General features: G+C 34.8%; 2 protein-coding genes across 2 annotated transcripts; both read right to left on the reverse strand.

Moving 5' to 3' along the window:
* Window positions 1-6,879: 6,879 nt before the first annotated feature.
* Window positions 6,880-8,025, reverse strand: LOC110781266 (splicing factor SF3a60 homolog). The gene has a single exon (XM_021985488.2). It carries the CDS (start codon window positions 8,023-8,025, stop codon window positions 6,880-6,882), a length of 1,146 nt encoding a protein of 381 aa, XP_021841180.2.
* Window positions 8,026-12,263: 4,238 nt separating this feature from the next.
* On the reverse strand, window positions 12,264-13,304 carry LOC130463694 (splicing factor Cactin-like). Its single transcript, XM_056832903.1, has one exon. It carries the CDS (start codon window positions 13,302-13,304, stop codon window positions 12,264-12,266), a length of 1,041 nt encoding a protein of 346 aa, XP_056688881.1.
* Between the last annotated feature and the right edge of the window lie 569 nt (window positions 13,305-13,873).

Genomic DNA, 13,873 nt, shown 5'->3' on the forward strand with positions numbered 1-13,873 from the left:
ATGGAAAGTGAAATATGTGTTTTTTTTTTTTGGTGCGAATGAGCCGCAGGGCAATATAAATTACAAATGGGGGCGGGGGAATTCGAACCTGAGACCTATTGTACACAGGCCCTCAGTCTTAACCACTAGGCCAAGATATCATTGGTGAAAGTGAAATGTGTGTAATAGTCTATTTTCCATAGTTTTTCAAAATCATTAGCCAAATAAATTAAAAATTAGAGATTTCATTTTTTTTTATAGATTTCCATCGTTTTACTTTTCACTAAATTTCCATGTTAAAGTGGTATCCAAACACAGTGTTCGATCATTTTCTTCCACTAAACGAAACATTAGAAAATATAAATCTCCTCCCTTTCCCTTCAAAAGTTCCTTTCTTTAATTTTATCTTCCTTTTCTTTACTAATGCTGAACCAAATAAAGGCGACCTTTAAGTGTTATTATTATTATTATTATTATTATAAGCACCTATATAGACATATTAGCGATCTCATACAAAAGTTGCTACATTAATATGCCTTACTCATCACGACTTCTATGGTGAAGAATATATGCAAATTTATCACAAGTATTAAAGTTTAATAATGTAGCAACTTTGGTATGAGAAAGGGAGGAGACACAAGTATTAAATTTTAATAATGTAGCAATTTTAATAATTTTTAATAATGTAGTAGAGACACAAGTATTAAATTTTAATAATGTAGCAATTTTAATATGCAAATATACAAAAGAATATATGCAAAAGTTGCTACATTATTATACAAAAGCACCTATATAGGCATATTTTCTTATATTGAGCCCCTCTTTTAGACACAATCTCTCTTTTGTCTTAATACAAAGACACAATATGGAAATCACAATTTTCTGTGAAATCATTCAACATGGAAAAGCTCTCCCCCGGGTCTAGAGCAGCCTCTTTCAAAGGGATCCTACTACATGTACACCTAGTTTACAAGGCATCTTGTACACCATGCTTTTCTATTGTTTGAAATGACATACTTATTGTCTTTTATTCTCATTTTTAGTGGGTTTGATGATGTATCAACAAATTAATGGTGGTGTACAAGAGAATCTTGTACATGTAGCCTTTTCCCTTTTCCCTTTCAAAGGTTTGTGGCGTGGACTGATCCCGCACCGAATTGAGCTCTTCATGCACATGGTTTGCTCTTCTAGGCAAACTTAATACAAAATTAAAGCCTATTTCCATAGGGGTCTCCCAAACTCGGAAGGTCAGTGTATCCTCTGTAACTCGCACCCATAAAATAGTGACCACTTGGTTCTACACTGCAAGTTCGCTCGCTTGGAAACTTTGGTGTTGGTGGCTTAATCTCAGGGCCGGCTAAAGGGAGGTCCAGGCGGATCTCCAGCACCGGGCCACAATATTTATATTTTAGCACAGGGTCTCTAAATTGTCGGAGTCGGCCCTGCTTAATCTCTTGGTCCCCGCCATTCACATTGAGTGCGATCGATGTTTGAACAATGGACATCTCCTTGAAAAAAGTGCATGTGGGCTGCCTCGATCATTCTCCATTATATTGTGGACAATATGGAAAGAAAGGAACTCCAGAATCTTTGCCAACACGTACAGCCTCCACCCATGTTCACCTTCAAGAAATGATATGATCCTCATTTAGACTAAGTTGGTGGATCAAAGGCCGGGGGGGGACCCCTTCCTGTACTCTACTCAAGATATCCTTCTCAACCTGTCCTGCCTCCTATGGAATGTATCATCCCTAATCAAGGTTGGTTGTCGAAACATAACACAACAACCTCTATGGAGTACGTCCACCACCCCCTACCTCCATGAAGTGGAATGTAGATGCGTCACTAAAATGGTATTATAGCTGCTATGTTAGGCGCCATTCTGTTCAACTTATTTTGACTTATTTCATACAAAATAAGTTCAGTTAAGTTCAGATAAGTTCAGTTCAACACAAATATGTTTTTTTCACTGCATTTAATCAAATTTAAATATGCTCCTTTTCCATTCCATGTTTTTCATCTATGTACGTTCAATTCATCAGCTCATTTTCCCATTGTTCAAAACTCGAAGTACGTTGTACCTGTTCAGTTAATCCATTATTTTACATAAGTACTCCGTATTTCTCTCTACACATAGACATAGTGACATAGTGTACTTTGTATAATTAATTAAATACTTTTCACATCAGGGAGTACGGATTACTTCGTATGAGTGAACCAATAATACAAAGAGTCACTAGTTTGGACTTTGAATTTTAAATCAGAATTCACTAACTACTCGAAAAGTATACTTATTCCAAAGAAATTTTACCATATATATAGGCTTGTGACCTTAATACTTTCCTTAGTGAGAGAAAAATGGGTGGAACCAAAAAAGGAAGTGCTAACAATGTCAAACAACGACGAAGCAAGAGGTTGAACAAGGATTTAGAAGATGGAGATCGGTTGAGCTCACTTCCAGACGATATTCTATCTCGCCTTCAAATGGATAGCGCCGTCGCAACCTCCGTCTTATCTCACCGGTGGCGCCACCTTTGGACAGGTGTTACCCGCTTCGACTTATCAGACTACGAAGGGGACGACGAAACATTGACAAATGCGATCCGCAACATGTTACCAAAGCTGACCTGTACAAAACTCCGGGTTTTTTATATCTGGTTCAGTGGCGGAGCCACGGTGCCCTCAGTGGGGTCCTTGACCCCACTTGAATTTTATTTTTATTTTTTTTATATAGTTAAAATTTCAATTTCTGGATCCGCTACTGATCTGGTTGCATTATTACCTGGATTACTTTTGTGAACCTGGAGTAGCAGAATCATGCTTTCATCAAGTTTGTCGCCGAAATGTGGAGGAAATTACTATTGTAGGCCGAATATTTGAAGATAAGTTTCTTGTAGTACCTGCCTTTGTGTTTAAAACTCAATCACTGGTAAGTTTGGAATTGAGTGCTGAGCTTAAGTTTGAGTTCAATTTTGAAATCCGACTTCCTAATTTAAAAAAGCTTACTTTGTCCCGTATTAGGGAAGTCTATCCTTGGTTGGAAACCCTATGTAGGTCTTGTCATTTGTTGGAAACCCTATGTACCTCAAGATATCTGATCCCTTTCATGTTATTATTTGCTCCAAAATCCAACTGCATTGCTCTTTTCATCTCTTGATTTGACCTTGAATCCATATTGGGAATATGAACCACATTTGATGGTCGAACAGGAAGATTATATACACCAGATGTCCAAGTTTGTAGGTGGAATGTCTAATGTTAGTCAGCTTAAATTATTGGTAGACAAAAGAACTAATATATACAGTTACTTTAATCCTACAAATCAAGTGAACCAGCCAATCTTTCCCAACTTAACTCTGTTGGAGTTTTACTCATGTCGGTCTATGTTGAAAAACTCCAAATTATGTTGCTTCAAAAGAATTAAAGTTTCCGTAAATATAATGTGGTTTTTCCTACTATGAATCATCAATTTTGGAGCGTAATTATTGAATTGATTGTGTAATGTCAACTAATTGATTTGTTGACCGTTATTACCTTAATTACTTCCTTCATTTATGGACTAATTGATGACCAATTAATAACCTTCTATTCTTGTTGATCTTTTCGGCATATTTAAAGGCTATTGATTCTTCCTCCAGAGACACAGAAAAGAAATCCTTATTCATCTTCTCCAAAAATACAAACACAAAATCGACCATTGTTCTGGACATTGCTTAAGGGTGTTCTCAATCTTCGTATCCGTCCACACCGGAAATGAGGAGTCGTGTAACCATAGGGGTTGATTGCCATGAGTCCGCGTGTGTGTAGCGGGGCAAATTCAACTTTAGGGCAGTGATTGGTGTCACGCCACGACATAAGTTCAGATAAGCCATTCTAATTTCATCTACTATTAGTCATATCTCCTACAAACTCTTCTTAAAGCGACATTGAAAAATATTGGTTTAATTGGGTGGAAGGATTTGTTAGTTTGTATGCAACACTTTCCAAAATTAAAACATCTTGAAGTGAACATGGAAATGGGAAATGATCTTCGAATGGAGAACCTGTGGTGGTCTGCACCAGATTCTGTGCCAGATTGTTTAGTAAGGAAGCTCCAGACAATCAAAATGAGGACACTTAATGGGACTGATTATGAACTCAAGTTGGTAGCTTACATTTTAAGTAATGCAACTGTTTTGGAAGAGCTTCACATTAATCTTCGTTCGAATCGTGTAACTAAAGAAGCTAAACTATGGAATGAAATGTAAATTCTTCACCGACTTGTAAAAGCTTCCAAGGAGCTCGATCTTCAACTTGTGAGATTATGTTCAAAGCTGAGTATATAAGAGCATCAAGATATGACTGCAAAAATGGATACCTTGCGTGTGAATTGAGTACTTTTAGGTTTTGATTGACATTCGATCCGTTGGCAACTTTTGTTTTCTTCAAGCATGTTGGCGGCAGGTATTAATTAACATCTTAATTACCTAATGATGTATGCAAATTGTTTGGTTTATGCTTAAAATTACTTGTGATTGCTACTGATTTTGTATGTGACTAGGGCTCCGTTTGGTAAGGCGTAAAACGTTTTCATTGTAAAATACAGAAAACATTTTTCAAGGGAAAACACAATTCCAAACTAGTTTTCCTTCGTTTGGTAACTTAAAGGAAAATGGGAGAAGATGGTGAAGATTGAGTGGAAGAAAAGAGAGGGGGGTAAGAAGGAAAGAAGAAAAAGTGGTTTCCCTCCTAATGGAAAATTGTTTTCCATCCCTTACCCAACCAAACACGTAAAATGATTAAAAAAGGGAAAATCGTTTTCCATGAAAACGTTTTACGCCCTACCAAACGGAGCCTAGATAATTGGTTGTTTAATTTGTTTGTCTTGCATGTTATTTAAGTGCGTACTCAGCCAAGCTGATTTGTGTCAGGTCAGGTTCCTTTGACGAATCCAAAGTTGGGGAGCAGACTCTTCAGGCCAGGTTTCTAGAGAAGCTAGCATTGATCGATATGGGAGTTTTCAGTACTTGCATTTTGTAGTCTTAATTAGATATCCGAACAATGTTTTTTTCGGGATGTTTTTTTGGATTATTTCCATGCTTTAATGTTTTGGTTTCTTAGGATTCCCAAGTTGTAGTTTTGAAGGATAACTTTTAAGCTAATTTGAGTATTTTATTTTCTCTGCAAATTTTTTTTCCCAAAGCTAAACAGGTTGGTAAGGTTTTAGTAATTACAAACTTTTCTATAAGGCGGTCTTACACAAAAGACCACTTTGGTATCATATAAGTTAAGCAATGAAACCAATTAGTTAAGCACTTGAACTAATTAGTTAAGTACTGAAACCAATTAGTTAAGCAAAGGAATTAATTAGTTAAGCAATTGAATCAATTAATTAAGTAATGTAACTAATTAGTTAAGAAATTGAACCAACTAGTTAAGCAACCAAAGTGGTCTTTCCGGTAAGGCGGTCTTACACAAAAGTTGCCGTTTAGTAATTTAATTAGCCTTATCGTTTTAGTAATTTGATTAGTAATTTTATTGAAGGCCTTGTTATCTGAATCCTTGATCTGTTTCTGTTTTCTTTCTTCCATGTTTTTTATTCAGTCTATGACTAGTAATTTGATCCATGCCTGTTTTTTACCCCTTTTTTATGTGGTTACTTCCCTAGCATACTTGTCTGTGATCAATTAATCAATAATGAACAAGAAGCAGCAAATGCCAACTACTAAATCTATATAGTATAAATCAAGCATTTAAAACTATGTTCAATCTTCAAGTGGTGTCAATATATTCAAATAACAATTCAGAAACTACAAAACCACAGTGGAACATAAAAGTTCCAAGAATGCCAAAAACAATAGCAAATCATAATGTTAAAATAAGGAATAGCAGCAGCAACAATGAAACAAGGATAATTACGTCAAACAAAATGGTAACGTAGCTGCTATTTTATATCACTAAATTTTGAGTACTCTGCTTGTTGTAGTCCATTGGTCCAGAGATATTATAGACCTGATCAAATGACGGGCCGAGTCGGGTTTGGGTTGGGTCTGGGCATAAAAATCAGCCAGCTATGTCGGGCCAAGCCAAGATTTGTGCCAAAAAATTGTGCCCAACCCCGTTATTTTCGGGCCTAAAATGCCGGGCTTTGGGGACTTAAAATTGTGCCCAACCCCGTTATAAGTAAAAAGTGTATTTTTGTGTTTCCCAAACCCGCCCAAAAAAATTAAATTTTCGGGCCAGACCCGGAAACCGGGCCGGAAAATTCTGCCCAAACCCGCAAATATTTCGGGCGGGCCGGGCTCACCTTGATCAGGTATCATTGATCTGTTTGTTTGGATGGAATCAGTGGCCTATATATAATGTTGAATTACATGTCTTACCTTCAAATGCTATATGATTGTAACGATAGACTATGGAAATAGTCAATGCACATATTAGTATAATCTTTTATATTTAACAAGTAAATATTTAATTCCTTGGTTATAGTCAATTAGCTCATGTAATTAAGCCTAGAATTATGCTAATGGTTATACTATCACGTTGTATATATAATATATTATTATGCAAGATCAATGAAAAGATCACGGAAAATACATTTCCCGTAAGACTACTTTGACATTGCTGGTGCTGGTGTTCTTCACTTAGCTTAATTTACAGGCAATGCTCGAGTAGTCAAGTTAGAGATCAAGGATTGCCTAAGAATTTGTAGTATTTGTAATACTTATAATTTGTTTACACTAAAATCAGATTATTTGACAGATCGAAACCGTATGCTACTCCAAATTGGAATCAGGAATTCTAGTTCTTTTATTTATGAAACAAATCAGTAATTTGTAATTACAAAAGTCAAAATCCAGACACAAGCTACTGAAATCAACACAAGACTAATTAACCTATTAATCAATGAAGGTAATAATATCAAATTAAGCCCTGCCTAACAAGATCCATGTAAGTCTTCTTAGTATAAATATTACCATCACCATCTTCACATTCCTCATCTGTTTCAGGACACCATTGAGTCAACCCCTCTCTCAATCGAATCGACTCCCACAACTCTTTCGCTTCATCGATCTCAGTAATCTCGTAAAACATCTTAGAGTTCGGTATTCCTAAACAACGCATTCCATATTCATGTTGTTTTTCCCAGAAGTGGTTTTCAAAAGACCTTCTACCCTTATAAGTACAGTCCCCACAAATCTGGCACTTGAATTCTTGATCGAGTCCATGAAACTTGTACAACCAGTACGGCATCGACAACTTTTTATTAACATTAACAACCTTGTTGTCATCATCATCATCTTCTTCTCCATCGATTTCTTCTAAGTCAAGAACATCATCAGCTTCGCGGTCGTCGTCAGCTAACTCTTTAGCAGTCATTGCTAACCTATTCTTAACATGTTGTCGAGTTCGATCAAGAGTTTCTTTCAAAATCTCACATAACTTCTTCACTTTGACTTCTAAGAGAACGGTTGCTTTATCTTCTGTTCTCTTCTTGAAGTGTTTTCTTTCTAGTTTGTTTACAGGGGTGTTCTTGGCTAAGAAAACCCTCGCTGCCTTTTGGAGAACGGTACCACCAGATTTAAGCCCTAAAACCTCCAAGCATTCTCTAAGCTTCACTGATCCTAACTCAATCAAACTCTCCACTGTGTTACACTCATCAAAATTCTCGATCACATCATAAATCGTCGTTGTTCTTGGCCGTTTCTTCCATTGATTCTCGAATTCTGCCTCTAAATTCTTAAAAACTCTGTCCAATAACATTAAAGGCTCTGTTCGATCCAAGAACCCTACCAAATACTCAAACACCCCTTCGATGTAATCAATATAATCCGTGTAATCGAGAGGGTACCCAAACTTCGAATTAATAAACACGTTGTAAAACTCGTGTAAATCAAGGTACTTCCCTAACCCTTCTTCTCCGCTGAATGGGATTTCCAGATTGAGTAACTCATCCATTATTATTGATTCGAATTTCTCTCCGTCTCGAACGACATCCGAAGCCGCCGTCGAATTGTTGCGGTTGTATTCATGTATCTTCTTCAAGATATTGTCATAAACTGCCATTGATAAACTTGCTTAAACTCCGATCGATAGATCGATATCTCTTTCTCTCGATCAATCTCAGGCACTTTTTGTTTTGTATAATAAAGAAAATTATAATGGGTTTTGTTTGTGCTCGATCTTATATTTATAGTATGAGGGTTTGGACCATATAAGTCAAGAATATGTTTTGGTAATCAGTTTTCGAGAAGCCAACTCCAAGTAGGAACCTAATTGCGCAATTGCCCCAAGCTAGCTAAAATAGGAAACAAATTGCCACGAAATATACATGTAAGATTTTATGGAAATAAAATAATACTTTATCAGTTTCTTTTTCTTCTTTACGTTTTCCTTTTTTAGTGTATCAAAATGTTCTTTACCTTTCCTTTTACGTTATCACATAAATGCTTTAATAATCTATCAAAATTTGTTACAAATAATTATTTGGATAAATTATTTTTTACCATCTAAAAAAATCGAAAATTTATTTTTTACCACCCAAAAAACTAAAACTTGTATTTTACCACTTAAAAAAATCTAAAACTTGTATTTTACCACATGAAAAATGGAAAAATTGATGAAAATGTTATATGGGGAGCCACAATTAATAACTATAATACTTCTGATATGTTTTATTCTTCCACGATTTCATGTATTTAACTCTCTTCCCTTCCCCCGCTTCCTTATCTTCCATTAATTTACATAATTTTTCACCACCATCAATTTACAAAATTGATAAAATTTAATGGAAGTAAAGAGAGAATGGTGAAAAAGTTAAAGAAAATCACACAAGGAGTGTAAATAATTGGAGAAAAATGGAATTAGGTAGCCATACTTAGAGGTTTTATCTATTTTTTCATTTTCAGGTGGTAAAAAAGTAAGTTTTAATATATTTTTTTAGGTGATAAAATACAAGTTTTAAATTTTTAAGTAGTAAAAAAAAATCGATTTTTGTAGGTGGTAAAAAACAATTTGTCCTAATTATTTTAACCAATTAAATTCATTGGGTCTTTTGATCTCTCACACTTTTCTAGGAATCTCAATACACATTAATTATTCGTTAATAAACGTGTAAAAGGCCAAACGTAAAGAACAAAAATAAACGGAGGGAGTACGTGGTGAATATCGATATCCAAAAAAAACAAATAATATTTATACCTTTAAAAATTACAAATAATATTTTATTCGTGTAAAATGAATAATTTCAATAATACTTCTAATATATACTTCCTCCGTTTCTATTACATGACCACAATTGGGTTTTTGACACTTCACACAAACTCATTTGAATCCTTTTGTTATCTATAAATAAGAAAAAACATAGTCGTGTGGGTTCTTATTAGATTCTTGTCAATAAATATTTTTTAAATATCAACTTTATATAATTTTTTCTTATCCATGATAGAAGATATTAATCGAGCATTGAAAAACGTGATTAAATAATTGTGTCATTCAAAAAAGAACAGAGAAAGTATAAGACTAGTATTAGATATATTGAAAACTAAAATTATGTTATATAGAAAAAATTATTCGCAGAGTTTCAAAAAGTAGACATCAAAATAATTGTGGAAGAATTTTTATTACAGAGGATATTTGTTTGATTGAATTTTCACATTGGTGAGTTTATTAGATTTTTCTGATTTTATTATAGATTTTTGTGTGTTTGATTCTTAAAAAAATTTAAAAAAATTTTGGTAAGATAAAAAGAGAAATGCCCATAATTGATACTCCGTGTGCATATATATATATGATGCATGTCCATGGAAATAGACATAGATATGTACTCCTGTAGTAAATTAGTCATAACTAGCTTAGAATCAACGCACGAATGTTTATAAAGTTGTTTACGTAGTATTATTAATTACTCGTAAATAAAAAATTTATTGTGACTATTGATTTTGGTAGTTTTGGGGCTTGTTTTCAGATTGTTATTGGAATTTTTTTGAGCCTTGGGATAAGATGAAATTTTTCTGTCTCTGAAGAAGGGATGAATTACATTAGAGGGGAATACATTCCTGATGATTTTAAAAATGGAGAATTTAGAATTAACTTTTCATTCCATCAAGTAGGGAAAGTTTTGTAATCGGTAAAGAGCGCTGCTCTACGCCAGAGAAATTTATGCGTGAAATAGAGGAATCGAGAAAAAACTTTGAGGATACCGCAGGGGCTTTTGTTCCGCCGTCCGATCTCAATCTCAAGGCTATTTTAAGGGATATTCTGTAGTGTATTACACTGGGCAATATCAATTAATGTTGTGGTCGAATTGGGACAACTTTATAGCTCAATTGACGGATGTGTACGCTATGAAAGTATGAAAGCCTTGTATTAAGAATTTAGATAAATATGTTAGGGTTAAAGCATTGTATTAATAGTTAGATAAATGTATTAGAGTTAAGAGTTTAGATAAATGTGTTAGAGTTTATAATTGACTGCTATCAAGTTGTATGATTAATTGATATTAGTAAATTCGACTGTGCCTAAGAAGGTGTACTATTTGTATTGTTTGTGCCTTTGAACTTCCAAGAGATAATAACCTTCCAATATAATCCGTGTAATTGAGAGGGTACCCAAACTTCTAATTGATAAATACGTTATAGAAATTCGTAGACCAAAACTCTTTAAGCGCTTTAAGTATGCTATGAAAGAAGCCCATGCGTAAATGGTTAGCGTAAATAATTACAAGCGTTAAGAGTTTATGAAGCTAATGATAGAGTTTACAATAGTTTCTTATTTCTAAAATCTTAGTTCTAACTAGATTAATTATTTATTTTCTTATTATTTTGGTAAAATTAACATATTAGACATACAAAATATGTAATACGTTGTAAGACGAAAGTTGCATATTAAAATGTATGTTTAAAAATTTATTTAGAGAGTATTATTAATTAATTACTCGTAAACAATTATTTACAAATAAGAAATGAAGAAAAGACATTTCCGTGTAGGGAGAGTATGAACATGAGTTTAGACATGAAGACGGGATTATAACAAAAGTGTTATTATAACAAAAAAAAAACAAAAAAAAAAATCGATGCACCACACATGATTTTGTCAATGAAGTAGACAGTGCAAGGTAAGTTTTTGAGGACACTGACTAACAATTGGTTGTTCCGACATTTTTTAGGGCAATATTCACAAGTTATTGGGAATTGTTTACTATGCTGGATGATTTGAGTTATTATGATGGTCCAAATGGCCAACCTTCATAGCATTGCTTACCGTTATGTATGATATGAAAGAAAAGTCTCTGCTTAACATGTTATTAGTTGTTTTGCAATTAGTAGGGGTTTGTTCACTTAGCTATTTAGAGCATGAGTTTGATTGGTATTAGGCGCTTTCCTTAGTTTCTTGGAAAATAGTAAAAGAATTTTCTTTCCGATCGGGCCCAATCGGGCGATCTGCTTGACTGCACAATTCTCTGTATTCGATCAAAATGCCATATGTTCTTCGTTTTTCGTCAAAATTAGACTGCACAATTTGGGCGATCTGCTTGACTGCACAATTTGGCTCGGTCCGACACGATACAATCCCAACCCAATCTGGCCCGGCCCAAAGCCCGACCCGACCTGAAGCCCGACCCAATCTGGCCCATGGCCATGTGAGAAACCTCATGTGTGCATTGTGAGGGACGAAATTTGGCATTCACTTCCTTATGGGGAGGTAGTATCATCATAAGGTCCCATTTCTTCTTCAATCATTAGTGACATGTAGTCTGTCTTAGTAACAACAACAACAACAACAAAACATAATTGTAATCGTATTCTGAAATTAAACTAAGATGTCATCTTAAAAAAATCTCAGCGTTAGCCCAATTGGAGTCCACCCTAATCGCAATGTCATTTAGAAGATTTGCTGGGTTGCAGGATATCCTGTGACTCTTGTATAATCTTTTTTTGCACGCTTTCCCTAAATTGCTAGTGATTTCTATAAAAAAAATTACAGTTTTATTGGTGACTTTTAGAGCATCAGATTGAAAGAAAAATAACCACCAACTCTAATTAAATCAAGAACACCATCCACTAAGCTACATAAGCTAATGTTTTTCCCACACATTCAATGAGTCAAATGGATCAAAACCCTGTTTTATTTTCTAGCTTCTAAAACCAGGTTCTTACATATTCAAAGCAGCAAATTAAAGCCGAGTGTTGCACTATTGCAGCAAAAAAAGGCCCCAAAAAAAAACACTAAGTTGTTCTTAAGTAGTAAACAAATTACAAATTTTGTTAAACAAAGGATCATGTTGGTGAAGTTAGTCTGAACATTCATCGTCGATAACCATACCTCTTAAAGTTAAAATACAAACGTAATATGCCACCTTCAAAGGTGCATCTGAAACCTTTCTTATGTGAAACCTCCAAATCTTTAAGCACAATCCGAAAACCAATGTCTTGATAAGGAGGGCCAGCTTCAAACCTAATAATACAAGTATCGGTAGAATCCCCATCTTTCTCAAAAACATGCCTTGGAATCTTGGATTTATCAATAAGATCAGGGTAAAAGATGATGAATTTGTACCCTAATACATATTTGGGAGGTGGGTTATCATAATCATAATGTGTTCTGTTATACTTGTTCCATTCATAACCTGTATGAAAACGGTTCAAGAACTTCGGTTTTCTTAGGCCATATACCTGTGAATCCAGATTAACTTCAGAACCAGAACCTAATACCACGTCACCTTCTTCCATGGATAGAAACCGAATCCTAGACTTAACCTGTTCTAAGCGAAACTCTACCTCTTTCTTCTCTAAGTCATCGGCTTCATCCATAGCGCGTTCTCTTTGCAAAAAAAGCAATTCTTCTTCCCTAACCGTATTCTGTTCAAAGCCAAACTCTGTCTCTTTCTTCTCTAAGACATCGGCTTGGGTCATAGAGCGTTCTCTTTGCAATAAAAGTAATTCTTCTTCTCTGCATCGGAACTCTGTCTCTTTCTTCTCTAAGACATCGGTTTCATCACTAGTTCGTTCTCTTTGCAGTAAAAGTAATTCTTCTTCTCTACGCGCCTTCTCTAGCGCTCTCTTTTCTCTGTTCTTCTTCCCCTTTTCAAACTCAGTCATCAATTTCTGGCGCCTCTTCAATTCAGATTTAACACTGAGTTGATCCAACATCTTCGCAACTCCTTGTTCTGTCACATCTCTTTCGATCTTTTTCACCCATACGAACCTCGAATCGCCTGAAACAATACGAGTCTTCAACTTCTTTGCCAATTTCAGAGCCTTTTTCACGGCGTAATTCTTTAAATCTTCTTCAGAAATCGTTCTCTTTCTTTCTCCTTTGTTATGGCTGCTCTCATGTCTGGCCATTGTTTTGGAAGGGGTACGGTTTTGGGTGAGGGGGAAAAGGTCGAAAGAATTGATGATTATGTAATGAAGGAAGCCTTATTAATTTATATTCCTCAAATAAGAGTACTAGGTCCCATAAGCCGTTGAATTGTGTATGCTTGAAGCCCAAGTATTTTAAAGTAAAACACTCAATAAATCTAGGGTTCTAGTATGTTTAGGAAACTGTATTACTTTAAGAATCTAATAGAGTCCTAAACCTAATAAAGTTATGAAATACTTTCCTATTTAAACCAATGATAACCCGTTATGATTAAGCAATTGAGTTATATTATTGTCAATCAAATTTTTCGTAGAATTCTTAAGTATAGACTTCTATCTCACAAATATGAGATAACTCTATCTCATATTATATTCTACGGAGTATCCTCCAGATAACTACGTTATCTTCGACAATTAACTTGGTAAAATTTTAAATAGACGGCCCAAAATGAAGATTCAAAAATTTGATTTCAACTACTTCGTATTACCTTATTCGTAGTAGAGCTAAGCATGTATTGGGCTGTTTAAGCCCACTTACAAAGCCCATGTCC

This window comes from Spinacia oleracea, chromosome 6 (assembly GCF_020520425.1).
Source record: "Spinacia oleracea cultivar Varoflay chromosome 6, BTI_SOV_V1, whole genome shotgun sequence".
Taxonomy (NCBI): domain Eukaryota; kingdom Viridiplantae; phylum Streptophyta; class Magnoliopsida; order Caryophyllales; family Amaranthaceae; genus Spinacia; species Spinacia oleracea.

Excerpts from the sequence above, each read along its gene's own strand:
- LOC130463694 (XM_056832903.1), bottom strand. The coding sequence starts at position 13,304 with ATGGCCAGACATGAGAGCAGCCATAACAAAGGAGAAAGAAAGAGAACG.
- LOC110781266 (XM_021985488.2), bottom strand. The coding sequence starts at position 8,025 with ATGGCAGTTTATGACAATATCTTGAAGAAGATACATGAATACAACCGC.